Raw genomic sequence first — 24,830 nt, 5'->3', positions numbered from 1 at the left:
CTGGTGACAAATTGCGAAGCTCCCATCATGCACTTGGATTCGCTTTAACTTTTAAACATGGCGGCTGTGGTCGGAAGGTTAATATCTTGGAATTTCCAGCCTTCCCTCAGCTGATGCAATATGCTGATGTGTTCAAAATACCAGGATTGTTTTCTAGACTAACCAAATGCTCATGATGTTGAGAGCTATAGGCGCTTTCAGGTCAGTGAATTAGAAAAATTCACCAAAGTTTGTGACTCACTCAAGTTCAATTTATGATTGTGATCTTTAGACCGTGATTTTAGCGGGGTGGGTCTACAGATGTTTATTATTGTTTGATCCAGGAGACGTACCAAACAGTAGGCTTTATCAATATGATAAATGTTTTGCTCCATTGATAACGAAAACCAGTGAATGAGAAATAAAAGTTATAAAATGATACACAATGGTATGAAAACAAGCTGATACATGTCACTTTATTTGCTTAGGCTTATATTACCAATATTGGGTTTGATATTTTAGTAGAACTTTAATTCCTCTTTTGTGAATTCGCTGATAGAACGACAAATATGTATCACATCACTATAAAATAATAGTTTATTTGTAGATGATTTTAATACAATAATCATGTACTCTGAGGACAAATATTTCCTGTGTTGTATGTTTACAACAAATAAACAATGATTCCTTCATTGGAAAGTGAATTGTAGAGGGGTTTTTTACAAAGATGTGACAGCTTGATGGGCTGTTAATCTCAAATGTAAATTTTCCGCTATAATTTGTACATAACAGTTTGGAGTGCAAATCAAAACCAACAATTGTACAAATACGGTAAATCCTTGAATTAGCGCCCCCCTCCCCCTCCTATCAGCCAAAATTTAAAATAAGCACCCCCTCCCCTCCCCCCATTTTGTGGACGAGTAATGAGACAACAAAGGATGTGTAGTTTTCATCGTGTAGTATCAGATTTGTACATTGTTTTAGTTTGTGAACACGTTAAGGTTGGAAAAATATATATATATTCTAGCGTTGCTGCAATTTAAAGTTTAGGATCAGCTTTTCATGTTGATAAACACTGATGACGTATGAAAAAAAATTAGTGATCATGTCCGGCCAAGATTTGGGAAAAATCAAGTAAGCACCCCCCTCGATTAAGCACCCCCCTCAAATAAGCACCCCATGTCTTCTCCTAAATTTGAAATAAGCACCCCGGGCGCTAATTCAAGGATTTACAGTGTACAATTTTATCTTATATATCCTATTTACTTTGCCCACCTACATGTATGATTAAAATGCTAGACTTTTGTTCTAGAAAATGATCACATAAGATAAAGCACATCTGAGCTGAACATTCTTCTTGTCTGATCTAGATTTTTGTTTAACTTCCAGCCAACACTGTGAACAGTGTCTAAAAAGAAATACTGCAGAAAAGGCCGGAAGATTTCTTTCCAGATCTAGACATGTCACACCTCAATTACCAGGATACAACATTAATCATCAGAAATGTTACATTCACACTTTGCTAATTCTACGACAGAGAAATCTTAGAACATTTATCAGGACTCCGCATGGAATGTTCCCTCACGTCACCAGGGTTCTTGTTAACAGGAGTATCAAGGGTGAACGAATGTTCACCACCCAAATTATTAGAGCTGTAATGCGAGTGGCTAGAGTTAGGTATATTCTTCTTGGTACTGCTGGTGCAGGAGGTATTGCAGCTAAAATGGTGAGTTGAGAGCAAGTTGACTTGTATCCTCTTCTCCTGGCAAGGAATGGGGCAAGGAATTGAGAAAGTAGACCTTCAGCTGGTTTGTCCCTGCATAATGCGATATATGTGTGTATGACTATGGATGAAAAGATCCGAGCATGGCTGCAATTATTGTTGTGTCATGTTCGTAGACAAGGCACTTCACTCTTAGGAACCCTTTCTCGAAGTCTAGGTGTACCAGTTAGGCAAGCTAACCCCCTAACAATTCCCCTCTAACCCCTCTCCCCACCTCTCCCCCTCACCCCTCATCCCTCCCTCTTCCCACATCTCACCCCTCACCCCTCACCCCTCACCCCTCGCCCTCTCACCCCTCACCTCTCACCCCTCACCCCTCACCCCCTCACCCTTCATCCCCATTTTATAGCTCTTGTCCAGTCAAAAACATATTTCTTCATGTTTTTATCCTGGTGGTTGTGGTAAAGTAGTAAATGTTATTATACCCTGATAATCATTGTACATGTATATGCACACCTGTACACGTACATGTACATTAAACTTATACTGAGCATGATCACTGTGAGGTTTTGTTATTTCTTGTACTTTCCTGTCAGACTTATGATTCATGGAATGACAAGTGGTTGAGATTTCAAGAATCTTTACCTGAATTTGGCTGGTTGAGGGAACTCAAAGACAGCTTGCCTGATTTGTCCAACACATTTGCAGGAGGTACCGTAAATATCTGTCAATTTATCTTCACGCCGTTAGCATAACCCAGTAGCTGACTCTTTGGAAATCCATGATCTAATTGGCTATATATAAACAGGCAATTGCTATGATGGGACAATAGAAGGCTTTCAGAGCAAATACATGGTTTTTTGTACATATGAAAGTCCAAAACAATTTGAAAGTACTGGTGAAATAAAACTGATGATGAAATTTAACCTGCATTGGCACAATTTCTCTGAACTTTTAAATTGATTTCCTTGAGTTCCTATGGGTAATTGTTTTTGGTGTTATTTCAGGTAGGTATTTATATCTTGAGCTCTTAGAAAGTGCAAAAAGGACTGTAATATACTCAACATTACTCTGGTTACTCTGGTACGGGAGTTTTGTCCACTTAAAACAGAAATTGCTCAATTTCTTATTGGATTTCATCTCAAGGATTTTACATATAATTACATAAATATGCTCTTTTATTTTATTTTATTTTATTCTATTCTATTCTATTCTATTCTATTCTATTTTTATTTTTTATTTTTATTTATTTTGCTAAACTTTAGGCTCAGAAGCCACTCGCAGCCTTGTTGACAGTTTCAAAGATTTTGTGGATGAGTTTTGGTCTTCAGGTATTGTAGCTGTGATGTGATCTACAATACCTTGCATCTGAAACTTCACAGACTGTTGTTGTGTGGCTTCAAACAATTCGCTATATATGGGATCATTTCAGTAATAGGATTTATCAAGCTGAGAGTAAATTTGCCATAAAACCGTGGATTACAACTGACTTTGAATTTCCACAAAATTTTGTTCCTTTCGAAGCTGCATTTAATAATTTGTTTTCAAGTAATTACAAGACCTGTAGTAACTGGTCTAGAGAACTTACACCTGTAAAGATGACTTCAAACAACTGATCACTTTTTTCCATTGCCCAGTTGGTCAGAAACTAGTTTGGGTATATAATTGTCACATCCTCCTTGTGGTAACAACCTTTGTGCTCTTTTGCGTCAGAAGTCAGCCCTCCTGTAGTGTCTGCTGCTATCAGACAGGAAAGTGGTGAGAAGGCATCAGTTCCTAAGAAAACAGCCATGGAAAAGGTGACTGTTTACCTTTGTCACTTATTCAGTTTATTCATCCCTTATACCTGGGCCAGTCTCATAATTAGAGTATGTGTATTAGAATGTGGATTGAGAGCGAGGAAACCTGTGATTCTTCAATTGATGATATGTATTGTCTTTAGATGCAAGAGAGGCTGGAGAAGTCTCAAGAAGAACTGCTTGAGATGCAAGTAAGATTCATTTGCTTTTACATGGACCACATGTAAATCTGCTGCCATCATGTGTTGATAAGGGACCTTTTTATTAATTTACCAATGTCACACTTTTCTGATTTTTTCATTCACTGGGGCTTTCCCCCTGGCATACGTTTCTTTGTAAAAATTGGCAACTTTGAGGTTCCATATTTTCACGAACTTGCTACGGATTGTTATTAAACTTTGTATGTTTTCTAAATGCGTGAATGCATGTTTTCTAAATGCATGATAAATTGAACTTAACAGGTAGTTTTTTGTTAAAATGAGAAATCCCCAAAACAGTTATTGTTTGTATTGCATGGCATCTGTAAAAAGGTCCATTATAAGTTGTTCCTTCTCATCAACTGCTTGGCTGAATTATACTTTTATAAATACTCTTACTATCAGTTTCACCTGTACTTTTTTGATTTTCTTGCAGCAACGATACCAACGAGAAATAGACAAGCTTGAACGTGACAACCGAGAGTTGAGAAAGCAAGTCATTATTCTTAAGGGTGACAGCATGCCGACCCCAAGAAAGATTAAGGTGACTGGAAATGTTTACTTCAAAATCACAGCTAACCTACAAAAATGCACAAATCACTCTATTTTGTGAGTCACAGATTATCCTGCAAAGTACTTACACGTAATTATAAGTTTCATTATTGTTGTTGTACGTGTGTAGCTAAATAAATGCAAAACATTCTTGACTAATGGGTTGTGATGTGACTTTTTATGTTGATCATTCTTTCTCAGAAATCTTTGATTGACATGTATTCTGATGTTCTGGATCTCCTGTCAGAATACGATGTGAGCTACAACACAACTGATCATCTACCACGGGTATGTTGCTCCTTATAATTACATTGTTTCCAACTTGCTAATGACTCCACTGAATCTCTTTTTTCTGTTGTTCTTTTATTTACACACTCCTGTTGGCCAGAAGTTGCAACCTTACAGGTTGGGTATCGGCAGTACATTGATACCTCTGCACAATATGTGCCTGTCTTAAAGCTAAGCCTATAGAAAACAGTGAACACTGCAACAGGATTTCTTGTAAAATGATATGCCTGGTCATGGGTAGAAGGCACAAATATCTGGCTTCAAGCTCTAAACTGATTTTACAGTCTTGTTCTGATCAATTTACATACAGCTGTAGAGACCTGTTAGTCACTGTTCACTGGCTTATGTAGTCTTCCTGTTTTTTTAGTATGTTCCCTCTCATTGTAGTATTTTCCTGATTTGTAGGTTGTAGTAGTTGGTGATCAAAGTGCTGGCAAAACAAGTGTGCTGGAGATGATTGCACAAGCCAGAATTTTTCCCAGGTTAGTGGGCCCAATTACCTGTTAATGCCAAGGAATTAACTTCCTCTGCTCTTTTTCCTTCAAACCACCTATAAAATATCTGTCTCAATGTTAAGGCTTTGCAGTCCACTGTACCCCAGCAACGACGACACTTGTAGCCTTCCCACTTGGCTATCAGAGATAAACAGTCAAAAACAATTGCCACACAAATGTTGGAAAACAGGACTCCTACGATTTGCACCTGGTTGGGGGGGGGGGGGAATCCCATATATAGAGGACAGGGGTGATCATTGTACCTTTTAGGGTGTTGAGCCTCAAAAGGTCCCCAGCAGGAGCTATTGCAGCACCTTTTTAAATAAGGTATCAGGCCAAAAGAAATATGACAGGAGATAATGTGTTGTTTTAGACTGTTCAAGCAGTACCTCTTAGGGGTGAAAAACATTTCAAGCCACGCCTACAAAACAGGATCATGATACCTCTGAGGGGTTCTTTTCAAAATTTCCGATGAGCACTCCTGTCCTTTTTAAATGGGAGTTCCTCCCAGGGATTTGCACTGCTCCTTAAAATTTTAAACCTAGATGTTTCAAGACTTCTTCACACTGCATGACGTTTCAATTTTGAATTGTGTTTCAGAGGTTCTGGACAGATGATGACAAGGGCCCCAGTCATGGTGAGAAGTGCTAGTTAGATGACTGCTACTTAATAATGAAAACATTATGTACTGAGAATGAACAGGTCCACTCTAATTAATGTTTCTATTGTGATCAAGGAACTACTGGTAGACACTCAGATATTTTTGATAGAACACCTGTCTGCCGTCCAGTTCTTATTAAGTTATTTTTATTTTATTTTTGTCAGGTGACGTTGAGTGAAGGGCCAAACCACATGGCACAGTTCAAGGGAAGTAATCATCAGTATGACCTAACACAAGAAGATGAGGTTTGTATTAATATGTACACTGTAGCTTGAAATAGAAATCTTTCACTCACAAGACTGTTCAATTCTTCTCTGAGCAGCATGGTGTGGAAAAGGAATTTTCATTCGTAGGATGTTCTTACTCCAAATTGATGTTGAGTTGCGTTCTGTGTCATGACATTAATAAGAGAGTTCTCAAACATTTTCCAAGAAATGGAAATGTTCAGGTTTGGGCCACTTAAGTTGACTTGATTTTAATAAATGTCAGTAATATCTTTCATTTCTCTGCACTCATGCTATGTACATGTAGATGGCAAGAGATTGTTAATTTTAATGAATGAGGGTATTTTTTTGTTGAATTTACAGCTTAAAGGTCTGAGACAAGAGATTGAAATTCGTATGAAGAACAGTGTGAAACATGGACAAACAGTTAGCCCTGAGGTAATAAGTGTTCACGTACTTGTATGTCTACTACATTGTTTGCTGATGTATCGTGTAGATGTATGTAGCAGCGACTTAAGGACATGTTCAGGCAGGGGTTTAACTGTCACCTCCATTGGAAAGAACACAACACAAGATGAACAACCAGAGATACATCCCGTGAACACTGCGTTCCAAGCCTGATAATCTGACCATTAGGTCACCATATTTGAGTCTCACAAATACAGTCAAACCTCCTTTAAAGGGAAGCCTGAAGGATAAGGAAGGTGTCCAGACAGTGCAGTTAGCAGAGTGGCTGATTACGGGAGATTAAAAATGTCGAATTTTTAGCTGGACTAGGACTATGAACTGTCTAACCGGAAGTGTTCATTGGCAGAAGTTTGATTGTACAATGTATCATATGACTAGTACCATTTGTAGCTATCCTTGTTGTATTAAATTGCTCTTGACAACCTTTTTTCTTTTTAATGGCTTTAATGTATTTTATTTGCTGTTTCATTCTCAGGTGATATCTCTAAGTGTCAAAGGCCCAGGACTTCATCGAATGGTATTGGTCGACCTTCCAGGAATTATCGGGGTATGTTGGACATTCTGTGGTTAATTACTAGGTATTCCTTAACTGATGATTTTCTTTATTCTCATCACCTCTCCACTTGATAATGTATTGAATTGGTAATGAGAAAGTACAGGCTGATCACTGTTGGAAATTTAGGAGTTATTTGAACAAATCTTGTTTCATTTTACAGACGATTACAACTGGAATGGCAGAAAACACCAAAGATGACATTGTTGAAATGAGCAGGTGACTACTGAGTGTTCTCAACAAAAATATAATAATTAAGACACAAAATGAAGTTTGAAAAACATTAATATTTTACTGTTGCTGTGCAATACTGCCCACCACGTAAGCAAACTGCAAAACTAGTTTGTACATGTAGTTTCTGTCCTGAAGCGTAACTCCATTTGGACTTTGGGCCAAGATACTACCAGGAAGTAAAAATAGTATCTGTTTAGTCAAGAGTGAAGACCAAATGTAGTTTGAAATTTCTTTTAGGAAATACATGCAGAATCCAAATGCAATCATCTTATGTATTCAAGGTGAGAGTGAAATTAAGTTTAGTGTCTAATTTGTCTTTGTGTTTTAGTTTTTTAAATAATCCAGGTCAAGACCTACATGTAGTTAAGCACTCATTCATTTGTTTATTTACCTTATTTTCTGTCCATTGTCCCATTTTCTGCTTTTAAAAGACTAAATGTAATGCTTTGAATAAGTGACAAGCATGACTATTTAAATTGTTGCACAGATGGCTCCATTGATGCTGAAAGAAGCAATGTCACTGATTTAGTGAGCAGTATGGACCCAGCAGGTTTGTATGACTCAAAACTAATTTGACTCAGAGAATCTTGTGTTAAAACATTTTATAGTCAAGCGATCTTGTGGAATTGATTAGTATTTTGAGTGCCAAGCACAAACAAGCGGACTTAGGTAGTTAGGCAAAAATGAACTGAGGAACATTTCTCCTCGTCAGCCACCTCTCCTGTCTTTCACAGAGAATGTAGCATTGTGTTGCAAACAGGACCAGACCTGGACTAGATTAGTGGTGTTACATGTTTCTTATTTTGTGCATTTCTTGCATTAGTTATACTGTTTGTAAGTGAATGTACGAAAGATCATGTATTTGAACTGTGGAAAAAGATGTGAAGACATCAATGACCATTGGAGTTATATACTCAACTTTTACACCGTAAGTTTTAGCAATTAGAAGCTGCTGTGAAATTAAAGCCTGAAAAAAAATTCAGGCTTGAACGGGATTCGAACCTATGACCTTTGCGATACCGGTGCGGTGCTCTACCAACTTAGCTATCAAAGCCAACTGGGAACTGATCACACTGTGACTTATGCTATTTATTGGTTTTCAGGAAAGAGGACTATTTTTGTGCTAACTAAAGTTGACTTAGCGGAACAAAATGATGCAAACCCAAGCCGGGTATGATTGCTTTTCAATTCTTCATTTTATCTTGAGAAATCTCTGTATAGTTAGTTTTATTTAACATCACTCTATCATTTTACTGTGTGTAAATATGACATGGTATTTCACCTTCAGATCAAGCAAATACTAGAAGGCAAGCTGTTCCCGATGAAAGCTTTGGGATACTTTGCTGTGGTGACTGGAACAGGCAAGTCAACTTGACAGTTTTATTTTAACAGTCTCCAAGTAGGTGGTTCTGTTAGTGCTATTGTTCTTCACTCTGTTGTTCTGTCGGTCAGGGTGCAACTGAAGTTGAGTATGTAGTTAAATAGAAATTTTCCTTTTCTCTGAAGCGTGCTTTCTTCCATCAGATTATTATTTTTTTACGTTACTTTCAAATGACTAATATTTTACTCTAATGCACTCTGTGTCCTTTACATTATAAGGTAACACCAGTGAAGGTATTGATACCATCCGTGGCTACGAGGAAGAATTTTTCAGAAACTCAAGACTTTTTAAGTAAGTACAATGTAGTACATTTAGATTCCAGGTTTCAGAAAATCGCCAAAGAATTAAAATTGTGTATCAACCAGTGACAGTCCCCACTGCTGAATTGTCTTATAACTTACGACGATTTCTTTGAATATTTACCTCCAAGGTCTGGAGTTTTCAAAGCCAGTCAGATGACCACACAGAACCTAAGTTTCGCTGTGTCACACTGCTTCTGGAAAATGGTTCGTGAGTCGATTGAGCAGCAGGCAGACTCCTACAAAGGTATGGAAAAATGGATCATAGAATCTATATGCCGAGTTTTAACTGGGAGTATGTATGGAGCGACAAAGGGTTGTGATCTTAAAAGGGACTAATTAATTAATTAATTAATGCTGTTTTATTCGAGTGATTTTCAGATAGCGTTTTTAAGAAATGAAAATCCAGGAAGTACGGGTGGTGAGGGTCGCTCAATTGGTCAGTCACCTGCGCAATAAGATTCAGTAGTAATGATCCAGTTATTAATTTATTTCAGCGAAGCGGTTCAATCTGGAAACGGAATGGAAAAACTTTTTTCCAAAACTGAGAGAGTTGGACAGGGTAGGTTATTACGTAGAATGAGTTAAACTCATTTTTTTGTTGCCCTCCATTTAATCCTGGTTTGGTGAGACTGAATCGTACAGGGGCATAGTGATGTCATCGGGTTCGAATGCAGACTTTACGTGGTTCATGCTGTCTGCCATGTTAAATACTATAGAAAGCGAAATTGTTTGCGGGACCAAAAGCTTCTTAGTACGGAGAGACGAGGGCGACGGGGGGGGGGGGGGTGGCCGGGGGGGAAGGGGGAAGGGGACCAGGAAGGCGTACTTGGAATAGCTCATTTACTCGACTTTCTCATTTGCTTTTTGAGAAATCTAGGCAAGATTTTTGAAAGGCGTTGTTAGTTTTGTTCTACGTTTTCCAAATTTTCTTTTCACCGTGTGTTCTCTTGCAGAATGAGCTCTTTGACAAGGCTCGTAATGAAATCCTGGATGAAGTCCTCACACTGAGCGAGATAACCCCTCAAATGTGGGAAGACATCATTACTAAACACCTGTGGTCAGCGGTAGCCCCGCACTTCATAGAAGCCATCTACCTTCCTGCTGCTCAGGCAGATAATCCCAGCAATTTTAACACTTCTGTGGACATTAAGCTCAAGCAATGGGCGGAAAGAACTCTACCTGATATTTCTGTCAAGGTATGACTAATTTGTTGAATATAAATTTACAGTGTGATTACTCGAACCGGGCCACTTAGAAGGAAACTAACCAATCAAAACCAAGAGCAATGGACTGGTAGCTTCTCGTGACGGCAAGTGACGGTCTGTTTGACATGAGAACATAAACCAGACAGATTGCTATCCTAATTGCTATCCTAACCCTCTGATTGGTTAACTCTTTTCCAAGTGGCCTGGTTCGAATAGTGGCACTGTAATTTACCGTATTTTCATTCTCCGAGATTAATGTGAAACTTTGATTATTTCACCCAGGTTGGCTGGCAAACACTGTTTGAGGAATTCTCTAAAGCGATGCAAGTAAGTTCTTGCTTTAGTCCTTTGTTTTTCTTTTACGGGATTATTTTCGGTGGTTCACGGTAGCTAACGGGCATTCAGTACAATCTAGCTTATCCATTTATCACTTTATATAAACCCATTTGTCATCCTTCTGTTATGTTACTGAGCTGTAAATGTCCTCAGTTTTAAGGATACCTCAACGATTAGTATAGTTTTACTGACTTTTCCTGCACCTTACGATGGGCTTTCTACCGTCTTAAACGTATCATCAACGAAACTAGTCAGTGTTGCTTTTGAAAAGTTCCCAAGAATAAGCCAAGTTTACTTCTGTAATGTTGTACGACGATGGAAATTGTTGTTTACGTGTAGGAACAGAAGAACGATAAAGATGGCCACAGCCATTTGTTCGAAGAACTCAAATCCGAGCTGTCTGACGAGTGTAAACGAAGTCACGTTTGGCAGTCAAAAGCCATTGACAGCCTGGTAAGTCATATATCACACACGAAAGACAGTGTTTGACCACATTTCCAAACACCGAGAAGAGAGTGGAAAATACGACGCGCAGCGGAGTATTTTTGACGAACTTTGAGGTGTTTGGAAATGTGGTCAAACACTGTCTTGAGTGTTTGATATCTTCTCAATCGAAACTAAAACTAAGGGGAAAACGGAGAAATAACATCGTAAAAATCTATGCTAATTAAGATCAGATGTCCAAACACCGTCACGGTCATGATTTCCTTTGTTTAAACTTGATGAATTTGGGGAGGAAAAAGTATGTTTTGACCCAAAATCAGCCTTGAACATGTTTCTTTTTTACTCATACTGAAATGCCTTGGGTGATTGATTTTGACATCTTTAGATTGGTTTCCCAACCTTCTCAGCCAATCGCACGTGCAAGTTATCGTCACGTGACAACTTTCACGCCTTTACTCCCAGTCTAACTTGATTTTTGCTTTGTCAAGAAATAAGAAAAGGAAACACCGAAAGGTGTCTATTGGAAACTCTTTGGCAGAGTAATATGTTACTGCTCTGTTTTCTACTTCTCAGAGAGTAATTCAACTGACTGCACTTGAAGACTGGTCCGTGAGCGAAAAACAGCAGTGGGACTCAGCTGTGAAATTTATGGAGAGCACCTTACAAGATGAATTAGACAAAGGTATTCAGAGAAAATTCATGCTTCGTTATTGTCTGACCAAGAGTGGTTGGAAACAGTCAGGTGTTTGCTTTGCTTTTGAATTACTGAGCTCTGTTATTGGCTCAAAAAAGATCGTGCAACATATAACCAATCACAGCAAACTTGCTTTTTTCGACCAATCAGTAGCTAAGCTTTTCCTTAATCTTCGATTGTATGCTTTCCCTTTGCTTTGCCGCGCTTTGTCCTGGTTACATGTCTTCCCGCGCTTGGTCCTGGTTACGTGTTTTCCCGCGCTTAGTTTCTTTTTGCGAATTGTGATTTGTTCAATGCTTTATTTCATGTGCTGCCGACAGTCATGGAAAAAATGTTCTATCACGAGTTTTTCACTATTTCAGCCTCCAAGAAAATGTACGATTTACTTGGACCCGGGGCGACGGAAAGGTGGTTTTACTGGAGATCCAGAAGTAAAGAGCAGGTAAGTCAATCCCAGATAATCGGGAAAACATTCGTTTCCGCATAAACATTTTTTTAGCTCTTTTAGCAAGACCCTAACATGTTCGGCTTCATTGTTTTCCTGTTCTTAAGCAATATCGGTCCTATATCAAAGACGAACTTCAGCGATTGCTTCAAGCAAACGAGGTGAGGTGACCTCTGTTAAAGAGAATAAAGAAGTTTGCGTTTCAGGATCAGGGGCCTGTTTCTCGAAAGTCCCGGAAACTTTTCGGGTCCGCAAAGCCATTTTTAGTTAATCTGTATCTCAAAACAGAAAGGTGTATACGCCTGGAACTTCTTGTATGAAGGAAACATCTGTTCATATTAAGAATATGTGAATAAAACAGCTCTCTAATAATAGGGTTTGAGATTCTGCTACGACTTTCCGGGTGCGAAAACTTTTCGGAACCTTCGAGAAACGGGCCCCAGGTTTCGTTTCTCTACCTTCATGAATTTCTAGTTTCATTGAAGTCTATGGGAGAAAATCTGGTATCTGGCCGTTAGAATTAAAAGCTACTGAACAGTCCTGTAGCACGTTGTTTTGCGAAATTTCAGATTTTCTGGATGTCTTGGATTGAGTTGTTGGGAGGGGTGATGCGGGGGATGTGGGAAGGGGTGGCGATCCACTCCGCATTGATACCCAACGTTAAATTGCAAAGATGTTTCTAACAATGTTTTTGGGGTTTTTTGTACACAGCGTCACGGACCGATACTCGCAGACGACGAGCTAACGACTGTTAGAAAAAATCTAGAAACCATCAGCGTGGACGTGTCCAGTGATCTGGTTAGTAGCTTGGTTTAAAACGTGACCCTTTCTTGTCGTAAGATCGAAAAATTAATGCTCTTTAAGGCCTGACGTGCATTGTGTTTAATGACAGTTCTGAGACGTTAACGTTTCATCGGGGAAACATCTAGTGGATGAGTTTTGTTATTCTCGTTGCGTGTCTCCTCAATAGAGCATATGGATGTTGTAAATAGCGAATAATCTTTCGTCTACCTTTTTTTTAATTCAGGTAAATGAAACTTGGAATCAGTTGTATCGGGAGCATTTTCTGAAGCAATCCTTGGGCAACGTGCAGGAGTGCAGAAATGCTTTTTATAGAAGAGATCTGGTCAAAAACGAGGTAACAGGTGCCCGCTGTTTTGATCCAAGTGATATTTCGTACCCGGTTTTCTTCCCCGTTGCGGTCGTCGAGTAATGAATAAAGTGAATCCAAAGAGTAAATGATATTAAGAAGGAATCCACTAAAAGTTCGAGTATCAGGCAGACAAAAACTTTGTTCCGAAGTTATTAACATTGTATTACAAACTTTGTATTACAATGTAGACTTGTTATGACTAATATGTCATTCGTGTGTGGGGGAGGGGGGTGTTCTTTATTACCATGTGAAACACTGGAAAAGGCCCGTTTTTCATTTCTTTTCAGCTGGGTTGTAATGACGTAGTTCTCTTCTGGCGAATTCAGAAGATGTTGCAGACAACGAGTAACGCCATCAGACAACAAGTCATGAATCATGAAGGTAAAGCCATTTTCATGATCCACACTCGAGTCATTTCATCGCGCACCTGAGAACGCTCCAAAAGAAGTAAAGTTTAGGCTTAGAAATGGAATAAAATCCAGCCGTGGAGCTTTATAGGTTTGGAAATAGAGTGACTTCTTGAGAGTTTGCGTGACTCTCTGGCGTGACTCTTTCCAGGCTTGTTAGGAGCATGAGTCACACAGTGCATAACCGACACCACATTTTGAAAGAACTGAAAGGGAGGGGGGAAAGCCTCTGAGATGAAAGCAAAGAAAGACAATTAAGTCGAAATAACAAGTTTAGCCGAAACAACAAGTTTTGCCTGTCCTTGGAAGGCCATGCTTCGTGAGGAGGGAAATATTTCGACTGCGGCTGGCAAATGAAGACTCTTCATGTGTTCCCCAAAGAGTCCCCGTAAATGGCATCTGTTTTCGTTTACATCTTTCAGTTAACTACTGTACGTTCTGTAACAAATGACTGGATTTGTTATCTTCACTTAACATGTCTTTAACTTGTCGTAGCTCGCCGACTAGAAAAAGAAGTGAAACAAGTTCTAGATGAGATTAGTTACGACCAAACAGCCAAAGAGAGGCTTATCCGCGGAAGACAAGTTGACCTTGCTGAAGAATTAAGTAAGTTAACTGATGTCCCATGGCGTGACCTATCGAACATTATTTTATGTTGTACCTAATCTAGTGTAAACCTCAATCTACTTTAACAGGCTGTATAAGACTGAAGAAATCGTGTTCCGTAAAACTTTATTTTATTTTGGTAGCCTCCACAATTTTATTGTGCGATTTGTACATTTGCACGGTCTCATGTTGCGTGGCTTCATTTCTTTGTTTGGTTACGATTGACTTTACAAAATGTAGAAAATTAAATTTTCCCAACATCGTGTATGACGCCATTTAGTAAATAGTAAATTATATTCGTTGACGATGAATGAATGCAGAACAGATCGATATTTCATTCAATCCCGAAGTGTAAAGCAATTAACACCAAAACAGAGAAAAATTAATTACAAAAATCTTCGCGTTTACGACCAGACGCAATGAAGCGCCACATTTTGTCGTTTTCTAAACTTTTGTATTCTTTGCAGACATATTAACTCAATATAATTAATTTCAAGCCGTTAATGATCGGATAATATTGAACTTGTGCATGGACCAGACGGTGTTTAAATTCTTTTCCCCAGTGAAGTTCGACTTGTGGTTGCAGTTTGACATATGCCGTAGGTTTTTCAATTTTTAGACTGATATTTTCTGTCTTTTTCTTGGTTTTCCGTTTCTTACCCCATTTTTACGAGGCGGAGAAGTCCAAGTAGTCACGTGCCGATTACGTCGTACGTGTGGCTGCTGGCGTTTTGATTGGCTGAAACTTGCTAAACCAACAAAATTTTACAAAAAGTCGCCAAAGTTTTAATACTATTATTACTTAGTAAACATGCGCTTAGCCTGAAAATGTCAGGGACCGCGGAGAGGGAGGGGTTGGTAGGGTTATAACCCTACCACTTTTATTGCTGGGATTTATTTTCTGGGGCTCCAGATTGGCACGCAAATGCAAGATAAATGGCGAAACACTGACCTTTACGTTTGTTTGTATTGGCCAGATTTTTTAACTTTAAAATGGTCTCCGCGGTCCTTGGATATTGTGTTAAAAGTACTTTAATTGCAGTATACTTAAATCCATACCGCTCTCCGAGTGATTAAAGAGTATTTTTATATGTGGAAATCAGAAAGAATCCGAATTTGAGAGGATGAAAACAGGAAATCATATTTCTGAACATTAGTTGCCTGACACGTGTCCTTAATAAAGTAACCCATTACAAGGTACACTTTGGTCAGCCACGTTTGAAATTGGCGGGAAATTCATGAAAAATTCACCACCTGGAGGAAAACTTGTGGTTTGATCTATTCTCTGTATTAGAAGACCAAATATCGTATATTTAACATTTAGGCTACAAACCTTTGCCCAACGGGTATTTCTTTATTTAAGGCGAGTGTTTTTTTTACTTATTTTTCAGAACATGTGAGACACATACAAGAAAGTTTGGAACAGTTCATTGAGGCTTTGAACAGTGAGAAATAGCGTCACCGAGCGAAGGGGTGTGCAACTCGTTCACAAACACAAAAATAATGAAACTTCTCTAGTTGGTCGATGAGTTTAGAATGTCCTTCTTTCTCTTTCGACGATGATTCAGCAAACATTGACATCTGAAGACCAGCCGTGGTGAGCTTCCGTGTTCGAGGGATTTTTGAGGACAACGTGACTTTCATAATGGACTTCTAGATGACTTGTGACAAATTGGCCGTTTTTATGCTAGAAACGTTTAAGTTGGCTAAACACCTTTAACGTCTAAGACGTTAAAGGCGTCTCGTATAAAAATGAGACGCATTTAAGTGTACGGCCTGACAAAAAATATATCCTTTTATAAAAAAAAAAAAAAGACTGGGCTCAATACTCGAAGGAGACTGAAAACAAGCAACTTTTAGCGCACCAATATACGAACAAATCTATACTAGCTGATAACATGGCAGGCAGTTAAGGGCGTCACGTTTTTATACTAGACAGGTTTAACGTCTCAAACGTTAAAGGCGACTGATAACAGCGTCGTTTAGACGCTCTTAAAAGAAGACGTTAAGCGTCTTCCTTATTTTCCGTTTTTATACAAGACGTTAAAGTCGTCTCGAGACAGCTTTAACGTCCGAGAAGACATTAACGTCCCTAGCATAAAAGCGGCCATTATTAGTCTAAGAGCAATTGATCGTTCATCTTGTGAAATATTAACCCTTGTGTATCTACGAATGTGTGCCTGGAGGGGGATTCACACCGCAGTAATCGCATGGCTTCCTTGGATGTAATCTAGAATAATTATATAAGATGCTTTTCACTCATTGTAAATTGAGCGTGCAATAAAGAGTTGTATGTACCAACATATATTCTGTGGTTGTGGTGAAACTTCATCGCACGTTTTTGTTATAAAGAAAGCAAAGGAAAAACCGCAATCCCGGGAGTTTTGCTGTCACGCGATTGAAAATCTTATGAAGGCCCAATATATTTAAGTATTCTGGAGAAACATGTTTCCAAGCTTGTTCTTTCATGATGTACATGGAGAGCGTACTTACGAAGAAAGAAATTTGAGCAGTCAAGGAAACTTCGCGCCCTGTCAGGAAAAACCAGTTTACCCTGTGAGGCGCGCGACACGGCATCACCCTCGTGTGAACTATCACTGAATGGTGAAACACGCTCATATCAGTCTGGTTTATTCTCTAATGAGATGTTAATTGGTTTCTGCGCGCTTTCATTGCACACTTCTTTGAAAAGTCAATCTTGTTTTATTGTGATCCTGGCAGCATTTGTAACAGATCGACATTATGACTTTGTAATGGTAAACTGTCTGTTAGAAAATTTCATATGGGCACCTGGAGATGTCAGATATCTTTGGAATAAAACACACCCTTTTCACGCGTAGTCCTTGGCGATTTTAACAAACTTCGCCCGTTTAACTGTTTGCCAGTGAGTTTTCTTTCGAATTTATCCTCCACCTAAGGAATTGCTCTTGTTTCTAAATTGGTACAAGTATAATTGCTTTTTTGTTCGCCCATAGTTTTTGTTTAAATTGGTTTCCACGCCCACACGATGCGCTAATCTACCTGAAAGACAGAGGTTTGACAGCTTTTATAACGGAAAAAAATAAAACATAGTTTATCCGATATCTGTCATTCAATAAAATCAAGGGTGGCGTTATTTTTAATTGAACTCTCATTCATTGCAAAAAAATTGTCTTAGCTACATTTGTTCTGCACTTTGAAAAAAAGACGATCTCACGGGAAATTTTTGCACAATACTATTTTTCACGTGGCAGATTTTTCTTTGTCGGCGAGAAACAGCTTACAGGACCTAGCGAAAAAAATGGGAAAAAATTTTTGTTTTCTTAACAACCCGAAAAAAGTAGACCCTTTCAAAATTAATTCGGGATTCCTCTTGTCACTTTTTAACATGAAATAATTTCGACAAGATACGGTGGGATTTCCAAAGACTGCGTATAAGTTCCCGAGAAAAAAAGTGTCAAACCAAAACCGTTTCATTTTTCAATCATTTTCTCACCTTCCTCGATATTGGCTTTCAATTTCGTAGCACCTGGCTCAAACGTTGTGTCGCCAGTTAAAATGATACCCTCGTGTAATAAATTTACGGCTCATCGAAACTGGAATTTTCACACGGATAATTTGCAGGCTTCATCTTAAATAGCACCCAACACGCCAATCACAATTTGCTCGCCTTCCTCTGGGTTTAAAAGTGACACTTCCGCTCCCAGTAATCTACAGTTGTGCTGTTTGTCCGTAAATAGGACTTTTTAGCAATGGAAGATGTGAAAAATGCCTTATCTAAGGTAAGACAAACGAAACTGTATTTTAAAATCGCTCGTTGAACAGAGGGATATCACTTGCAGTTGCATGGCGGCAAAAACTAATGTTCTGAACCTTGCTTTGCACCGAAATCCATGATCTGTAGAAGGCCAGGCGAAGGAAGCAGAAACAATGTGTAGAGAAACGGCGAAGAGGCAACATAAAGAAAAGTATTGAGGAACTTGCTCTACTGATTCCAGAAGCTCGAAAGCAGGTAATAGATTTTCTTTCGTATTTCAAACCGACACAACCTCTGATCTCTGAAAACGTAGCTAAAACATAAATTACAAATGGGCATAATTTCAACTTCTCCGTTGGACGTGGAAGGGTTAACCAGAAAATAAATGCTGACTTTGTTGCTTACACCTGAATGTATCAATAATGAAGTAATAATAAATTCGTGATCACCAGATGGCACATGGCCAGCGGTTACAACAGTCCAAGATTCTGCAGCTTGTAGTCGATTACGTTCGCTCCAGTCAACAAGGTAAGGAAATGTCCAGAGGGACTGGAGAAAAGGGTAAAGGGAACTTATATTTTATAGGGGTCGAGATGGCTCAATATGAACACTATACACCGCAATACATATAGCGAATTAGTCACCATGGAGTGGATGAACATTTTGTCACTGCCTAGTCATTGATCTAGGTGGCCCCACCCCATCCCACAGAAGGTTCTATTATGGGGTAAGGGGGATTGGAGGTAGGCTAGTTTTCAGCCCTCTCCTTAAGTCGCACAAGTATAAGAGAAGGCAGAAATACACTTAAGGTTAGGAATTTGTTTTGTTTTTGTTTTTTTGACCGGTCAACAAACCCAGTACATGATTCATAAAAACTGGATTTCGAATTCAAAGAGTTCCGTCTCATTCCTCGCCGGTTCCAAATACCAGAAAGTTTTAGTAACTGGGAAGTGATTCACCAAGACGTTATATCCCAGTTCTCATAAAGTTTAATAGTATTCCTGGGATATTTTCAACTTCCCGGATGCTAAAATTCCTCGTTGACTGGATCGAGCAACGGGGGACGTTTGGAATGCAAACACGAAGTCAACTTCATATTTTTAAAACAACATACCACTCTCAATATGACATTGTTGTCAATAGGTCAGTGAGATCAATGTCGTTCGTTTTTTAAGCATATCACGTCGAAATGTGAAACAAAAGGTCCAAAAGATTTTTACTTCGGTGTCGATACAACACTAAGCGACTAGCTTAAAAAAAACTTCCGCCACTTTGTCATCCAATCAAAAGGAAAACCAAAACCAATCGTGACTCGCTCGCTAAGGTTTAATTTTCCAGCGTTTTGCGTCGGCTTCATGTATTTACTTTTAATACCTAGTCGTACCTTTATGGTACGCTTCGGCGGCACACTGTATAGTGTCAGGTGAGTTTGGTCGAGCCATGGTTCGTATTTTGGCGAGAGGTAGTCGAGCTAAAATACCCATGGAGAGACTAAACGAGCCTGATTTGCTACTGAAGCGTACCAATAAGGCACGATAGATATTTACCAGGAGATTTACCGTACTCAAATTCGGCCAAGTGAGTATGATATCGTAGCCATATCATGTCGTCACTGACATGATGTCGCAGGATGTCAGGACAATAGACACGGCTTCTGATTGGCTAATTGCGAATTTGGGTATGGCAAGAGTTTTGATTGGTTCTTTGTATTGTCTATGTCCTTTGTGATGATTGGCCACAGTGATTTGCTTAATAATAAGTACCTTTATGGATTTAAAGTAACATTCTTTTCATGTTTTTTTTTTGTTTTTTTCTATACACGGCAGAAAACAACGCTTTCAGTCAACGAGGCAACGACAGAGTTATGGACGATAATAATTCAAACGAGTATGGTAGCCCGTGTTCGTTTTGTGAGCAACATTTTGACCAATGCGTAGAAGTTACGGAAACGTTTTCACCCAATGATAGCTATAATTTGCAATCACCACTTGACGGTCAACATAGCCGACATCTTTGCAGCTCCAGAGGAGTACCTCAACATTCGCCATCTGATCAAAGTGTATACAGTATTTCCTCACGTGAAGAATCGCCGTTTGAGGAGGGAGACGTTTCAATGTCATTCTCTCATCGACAGTGGTGTTCCAATTCAAATATAGCGTCTATTGACGTTGTCAGGGAGGGTGTTGCTATGGAAACTACGGGGACGCCGCCTCTGCGAGCTTTGAAATCGTTCTGCAGTTCAATTTCTCCAGTTATCTTCCCCGCTGCAGTATCGGCTTCGCGTGACGCTTTGTCAAAAGAATATCCATGCTGCGCAAGAAATTCGGACCAGTTCGTTTTGGATCCTGTGTTTCAAAAGCCAAACTCCTGCAGACTGATTCCTCAAACAGCACCACCTTCCTCCTGTGACCTGTCACCACCTCTGGCACCAGAAAGTCACGATCTATGGAGGCCGTGGATTGCTTAAACATTATTCATTAATTAATCAGAACGTTGCTACTTCTTGCGTGCATATTCAGATTCCCTTTCTTCAACTAATATAGGCCGGGGCGTGATCAATGATGTCGAGTTTATCTGTTTCGATCTTGTTATTTATTTTGCCATCTAATTTTCCTGTCTAATTACATTTTTTTGATAGAACACTTTTGATCCACAACCCAGCCTTCATTACGATACTCACACGTTGGATTCTTACCTAATTGTTCTTATTCACAGTATTCCAAAATAAGAGTTGACTTGAAGAATGGAAGTAGAGTGTTTTTGTTGTATTTTTTTTTTCTTATTTGGCCAATCCCTGTGTGTGCTCTTTCCCTTTCTCTTTGTGTATATAGATGAAGACAGCCAGGATTTTTTATTTGCAAGACCTGAGATCCGACATCATATTTTCTGTGCTCATATTAAATCCTCAGGGCCCATCTACAATACGCTGAAGGAATTTGAAAACGGAAGTTTCACTCTGAAAACACATCAAACTTTTTCCGTCCACACTACGCCAGAGGAATTTGAAAACGGCGTTTTCACTCTGAAAACGCATCAAATGTTTTCCGTCCCCACTACGCCGAGGGAATTTTAAAATGTAACAATCACCGGTCATTTTGTGTACAAGGAAAACTCAGTCAGGGAAATCACAAAATTATCGTGACAAAGGAGCCCATTAATGGGCTCCTGTCGTGAAGCCATCGTTTTCGAAAAGCTTCGTTTTCAACTGAAATGTTTTTCGTCCACACGAAAACAAAAAGCCTGTGTTTTCAAATTCCTCCGGTTTGAAGAGCGTTTTCGAAAAGCTCCGTTTCCTTGACGGATTAGTGTGAACGGTAGGCCCAACCGTAGAAATAAAGCTGCTTTCAAAAATTTTTCGGCGCAGTGTAGACGCTGCCTCAGTGTCCTCGAAGCACGTGGAAAGTAATTAATAGATCGTTTTCACTGTCACGCAATAAAAAAATAAATCAAAAACCATCCAGTGCAAAAAGCTAAGAAATTATGATGTTATAGAAGAAAACTAAATAAGACACTTCTCCAAGTTTTAGGCCTGTGGGTTTCCCCAAACTTCAGATATTCGTCGAAATATTTCGCAGATATTTACAGAGCCCAGTATGAAAACGCCATGTTGGTGTACCTCCGTGGTACACCAATATGGCGGCCGGAAAATAGTGTAAACATCTGGAACTTACTTTGGCTATCTAGGCGACTGATTATCAGTAGTGATCAAACAAGCATTTACATAAGCACTTTTCCTAATGCCATAACTTCTAAAAAGGCTCAAAATCATGAGATAAGTATATATTTTTCGACAAACTCGATCGTAGCCTTGTGTCACGCACCTCCATAACCCTGAAATTCAAAATGCTCTGGATTCCAAACGAAGCACGCTATTGAGCTGGAAAATTGTAAACAGATATAAATATACCGACTCTTATGCCTGATCAGGATAAAAACTTTGGTGGCTCTTTAGATTTGGATTTTACAAAGTGATGACCTCACGTGAAAACGATCCATACTGAAGCACACGAAAATCCATCTCCCTCAAATGCTGTAGCCATTTTTAATTGGATGATTATGGGGTCAGGAATTGTTCTGGTACCTTATACAGGTTTTCAGTACAAGACATTTTAGTTTTCGGCGCCGTTCTGCATCAACCAAACCGGCTGCATGGCGTAGCAATATACGGGCTTACTGGTGAAGGTGACATAGCTAATTCACTTTTGAACTAACGGCTGAGGGAAGCCTTTACGCTGATTCAAAATGTAGAGTGTAGTGGTCGCTGCGTTCAGCTCTCATGTTTACTAACAGCCCTCTCACCCTTTTAACTGTCACCCCTACCCCAAGGCTAACAGTTGCTCACTCCACGCGCAGAAAGGGCGCCAAACTTTGGGACACGAGTTTGACGCACGACAGAAAAATTTCTATCAGTTGTCTTTCACGATATCGTTCCACCAAAAGAGAAATTGATTTGTTAATCGTCTCTAAAGAAGACGAAATGCCGAGACATTCAAATGGGAAACGCCAGGTATGTTATCTAATTCTTAGAATTTGTCGTTCATTCAATGAGAAAATGACAAAAGCCTTGCTGTTCAGGTTGTTGTCGCTACTTGACCCATTGCCTGCATCCATTTCTCGCAAGCGAGCTTACATATACAAAAGCTTATGTAGGTTTTAACTGTTTCTCTCTTGATGTCTCACTCTTTCATGAAGTCACCTAGAAAGCCTGAAATGGAGAGGATAAGGCGGCAGAGAATCAATAAATGCTTGTCGCAAATCAAACTTCTCATTCCAGAGGCCAAAGAACTGGAGGTAGGTTTCAAACTGTGCGCGAAGCAGACACGCGGCGCCGTAAGTTTGAGAAGCCTATGGTTTGAAGTCGCATGTATATCCTCATTTTAACAAACTGAATCGCTTTCAACTAAATTAGGTTGTCTTTGATTCTCTTTTTTGCAGATCAAGAAAGGTTGCAGGCTCGAAAAGGCTGAAATCCTGGAGATTGCCGTTCAATTTATTCAGAGAGTACAAAACAAGACGAACACTAGGAAACAGGAAGGTGAGCTAATGTAAGAATAAAATTTTTCCACTTATAATACATGGATGGTTTTCTTCTGAAACAAACGCAAAGTTAAATTTTCATAATAGAACGGAGATCAAGATTACAAGGGAACTATTTGGTCTTATGTTTTCTTAACGCGTGCACAATTCGTATGCGTCTCGAACAACTTTTGTTTGGCACAAACGTGTGAGAAAAAGAAATTTTCGTGTTAAGTACACCAGGACTTTTTTTTAAATGATAAATTGCACCTAATGAGTTGCAGAGAACATGACAACTCAAAAAGTAACTTTCAACTTTGACCGTTTAGTTGGCCCTTACAAATTGAACTCACAAAGTCGCTTTCAGTCCCTGAAATATTTCAAAGCTAAATGACACTTCAAGATTTTGGCAATTTGTTTACCTGTATTCCCCTTTTCTTCCAGAAACCTCCGTTGGACTCGAGGAATGCTCTGCATTTTTCAACTCAAGCATGGCCTCAACGAGACCAATATTCCAGGGCCATTTTGACCTGCCACAAAACCACAATCCCTCGTCGCCATTTTTCTCAGCCCCTGCATGTTGCCTACAACCCTGTGAATGCTGCGACTCAGTCAAGCAGATTTCTCAAAATAGACTCTATGGGTCATTATTTCCACCGGCGTATCCTCGGATTTTCAAGCCGCGATGTGTTTCTTCAAACATGGCATACGTTCCTGTGACCAGTGGCCTCGAGACCTTTGCAATTCCACCTCAGGAACCTGCCGATTTGTCGGTCTCAGTCAAAGCCGAGACTGACTGATGGAAAACAACCTCTCGAAGTTGCGTTTGTTTTTTTCCGTGTTTAGCGGAAACTAGGAGCTTTGAGGTTAAATTTAGAAACCGTCCTTTTAAAAAAGGCACTTTCAGTTGAGTTGGTACATTTTGCAGAATTGCAAGCTATGTTGAATTTCGTCCCATCATTCGTTACCCGACCGTTGAAAACAACTTACTTTCCTCGCATACTGGTTCGTTTGATTAAGAGTATTTTACTAAATGATGGCCTTGATTTTGTCAGTTGAACATATAACTGAAAACAAAATAAAAAAGGATAAAACTAACAAAAAAAAAACTAAGTTCTTTGCATAGGTATGATGTTACTAAGTTCTTACACGTAATAAGAATTGTTTTTTTATGCGAATACAAACTTTTTTAATTCATACACCTCTGTAACAGTAGAAAATGTTACTTTAGAAGCTACTGTTTTGACAATGCGACAAATTTATAATTTCCCAGGTTCACTTTTACAATTGTTGTCTCATAAAACGTCTCTAAATGTACGAAATTCGTGGGGGTTTTTTTGTTAACGTACTTCACATACGTTTGTTTATTAGAGAACTTTACAATTGTTTCAAAATTGAACTGTACAATTTGCCGCACTTGATAATAAATATTAACTCTTTAATTTTCGCTCTCTTGTGTCCTGTTCTCAAAATATTCATCAATCTTATTGCGTGTTATTATGCAGAATTTGAGGGTTCGTCAACATCGTGTCTTTCTGGATAAATGTTTTCATTCTCTCTCTTATCTCCTTGATAATGTGGCAATTCTGTGTGTACACGGTTCAATAGATTGACGATTCTTGGCGATAACTTGCTAGTTTTATATTTTCCACGTGGGTTTTGGAATGTTATTTTAGCAGTTACTGTTTTGACACTGCAACAAATTTATAATTTCCCTGCTTCATTAAATTACTTTTACAACTGTTGTCTCATAAAACATCTCTAAAGATCTCTGAATGTGTGAAATTCGAGATTTCTTGTTTCTTGCCGCAGTTTTGTAACACGCCAACCAAAAATCCTTTACGGGTATCTGACACAATTTCTTGCCAGATGAAGGCAAGAACTAAACTTGCCTAAAAAGACAAATAATTTATAAATGATAAACTGCAGTCAA

General features: G+C 39.1%; 3 protein-coding genes across 4 annotated transcripts; all 3 read left to right on the top strand.

The window, feature by feature from the left end:
- The first annotated feature begins 43 nt into the window (after positions 1-43).
- LOC110045087 (dynamin-like GTPase OPA1, mitochondrial) lies at positions 44-16,450 on the top strand. 2 transcript variants are annotated; one of them, XM_020750687.2, is made up of 32 exons: positions 44-201; positions 1,369-1,705; positions 2,299-2,413; positions 2,968-3,033; positions 3,419-3,501; positions 3,645-3,692; positions 4,135-4,242; positions 4,452-4,538; positions 4,944-5,020; positions 5,633-5,669; positions 5,858-5,938; positions 6,281-6,355; positions 6,861-6,932; positions 7,102-7,157; positions 7,410-7,453; positions 7,660-7,722; positions 8,276-8,343; positions 8,461-8,533; positions 8,772-8,844; positions 8,984-9,099; positions 9,350-9,414; positions 9,809-10,051; positions 10,343-10,387; positions 10,736-10,849; positions 11,414-11,522; positions 11,897-11,976; positions 12,087-12,140; positions 12,691-12,777; positions 13,007-13,117; positions 13,420-13,513; positions 14,035-14,145; positions 15,537-16,450. In XM_020750687.2, exons 1-32 carry the CDS (start codon positions 167-169, stop codon positions 15,599-15,601), a joined length of 2,892 nt encoding a protein of 963 aa, XP_020606346.2. In that variant the 5' UTR covers positions 44-166; the 3' UTR covers positions 15,602-16,450. The 2 variants fall into 2 exon arrangements, with proteins under 2 accessions (XP_020606346.2, XP_020606345.2); XM_020750686.2 differs by having other exon boundaries at positions 3,416-3,501.
- Positions 16,451-17,876: 1,426 nt separating this feature from the next.
- Positions 17,877-20,635, top strand: LOC149116091 (uncharacterized). Its single transcript, XM_089276815.1, has 4 exons — positions 17,877-17,906; positions 18,029-18,136; positions 18,334-18,409; positions 19,708-20,635. The coding sequence occupies exons 1-4, from the start codon at positions 17,877-17,879 to the stop codon at positions 20,346-20,348; spliced, it is 855 nt and encodes a 284-aa protein (XP_089132941.1). The 3' UTR covers positions 20,349-20,635.
- Positions 20,636-22,235: 1,600 nt separating this feature from the next.
- On the top strand, positions 22,236-24,075 carry LOC110045096 (uncharacterized). The gene is made up of 4 exons (XM_020750701.2): positions 22,236-22,388; positions 22,574-22,672; positions 22,817-22,916; positions 23,342-24,075. The coding sequence occupies exons 1-4, from the start codon at positions 22,359-22,361 to the stop codon at positions 23,695-23,697; spliced, it is 585 nt and encodes a 194-aa protein (XP_020606360.2). The 5' UTR covers positions 22,236-22,358; the 3' UTR covers positions 23,698-24,075.
- The last annotated feature ends 755 nt before the right edge of the window (positions 24,076-24,830 follow it).

This window comes from Orbicella faveolata, unplaced genomic scaffold, assembly GCF_042242905.1.
Source record: "Orbicella faveolata isolate gen_17 unplaced genomic scaffold, um_ofav_v1 contig_12, whole genome shotgun sequence".
NCBI classification, from domain to species: domain Eukaryota; kingdom Metazoa; phylum Cnidaria; class Anthozoa; order Scleractinia; family Merulinidae; genus Orbicella; species Orbicella faveolata.
The sequence above is the reverse complement of the archived record's forward strand: the minus strand, read 5'-3'. Positions and strand labels throughout refer to the sequence as shown.

Bases quoted from the DNA above. Each gene is read 5' to 3' on its own strand.
- LOC149116091 (XM_089276815.1), top strand. From the start codon at position 17,877: ATGGAAGATGTGAAAAATGCCTTATCTAAG. The intron at 17,907-18,028 runs GTAAGACAAACG...CATGATCTGTAG, and splicing joins TGAAAAATGCCTTATCTAAG to AAGGCCAGGCGAAGGAAGCA. The intron at 18,137-18,333 runs GTAATAGATTTT...CGTGATCACCAG, and splicing joins TTCCAGAAGCTCGAAAGCAG to ATGGCACATGGCCAGCGGTT.
- LOC110045087 (XM_020750686.2), top strand. From the start codon at position 167: ATGCTCATGATGTTGAGAGCTATAGGCGCTTTCAG. The intron at 6,933-7,101 runs GTATGTTGGACA...TTCATTTTACAG, and splicing joins ACCTTCCAGGAATTATCGGG to ACGATTACAACTGGAATGGC. The intron at 11,977-12,086 runs GTAAGTCAATCC...CCTGTTCTTAAG, and splicing joins GATCCAGAAGTAAAGAGCAG to CAATATCGGTCCTATATCAA.
- LOC110045096 (XM_020750701.2), top strand. From the start codon at position 22,359: ATGCCGAGACATTCAAATGGGAAACGCCAG. The intron at 22,389-22,573 runs GTATGTTATCTA...TCTTTCATGAAG, and splicing joins ATTCAAATGGGAAACGCCAG to TCACCTAGAAAGCCTGAAAT. The intron at 22,917-23,341 runs GTGAGCTAATGT...CTTTTCTTCCAG, and splicing joins GAACACTAGGAAACAGGAAG to AAACCTCCGTTGGACTCGAG.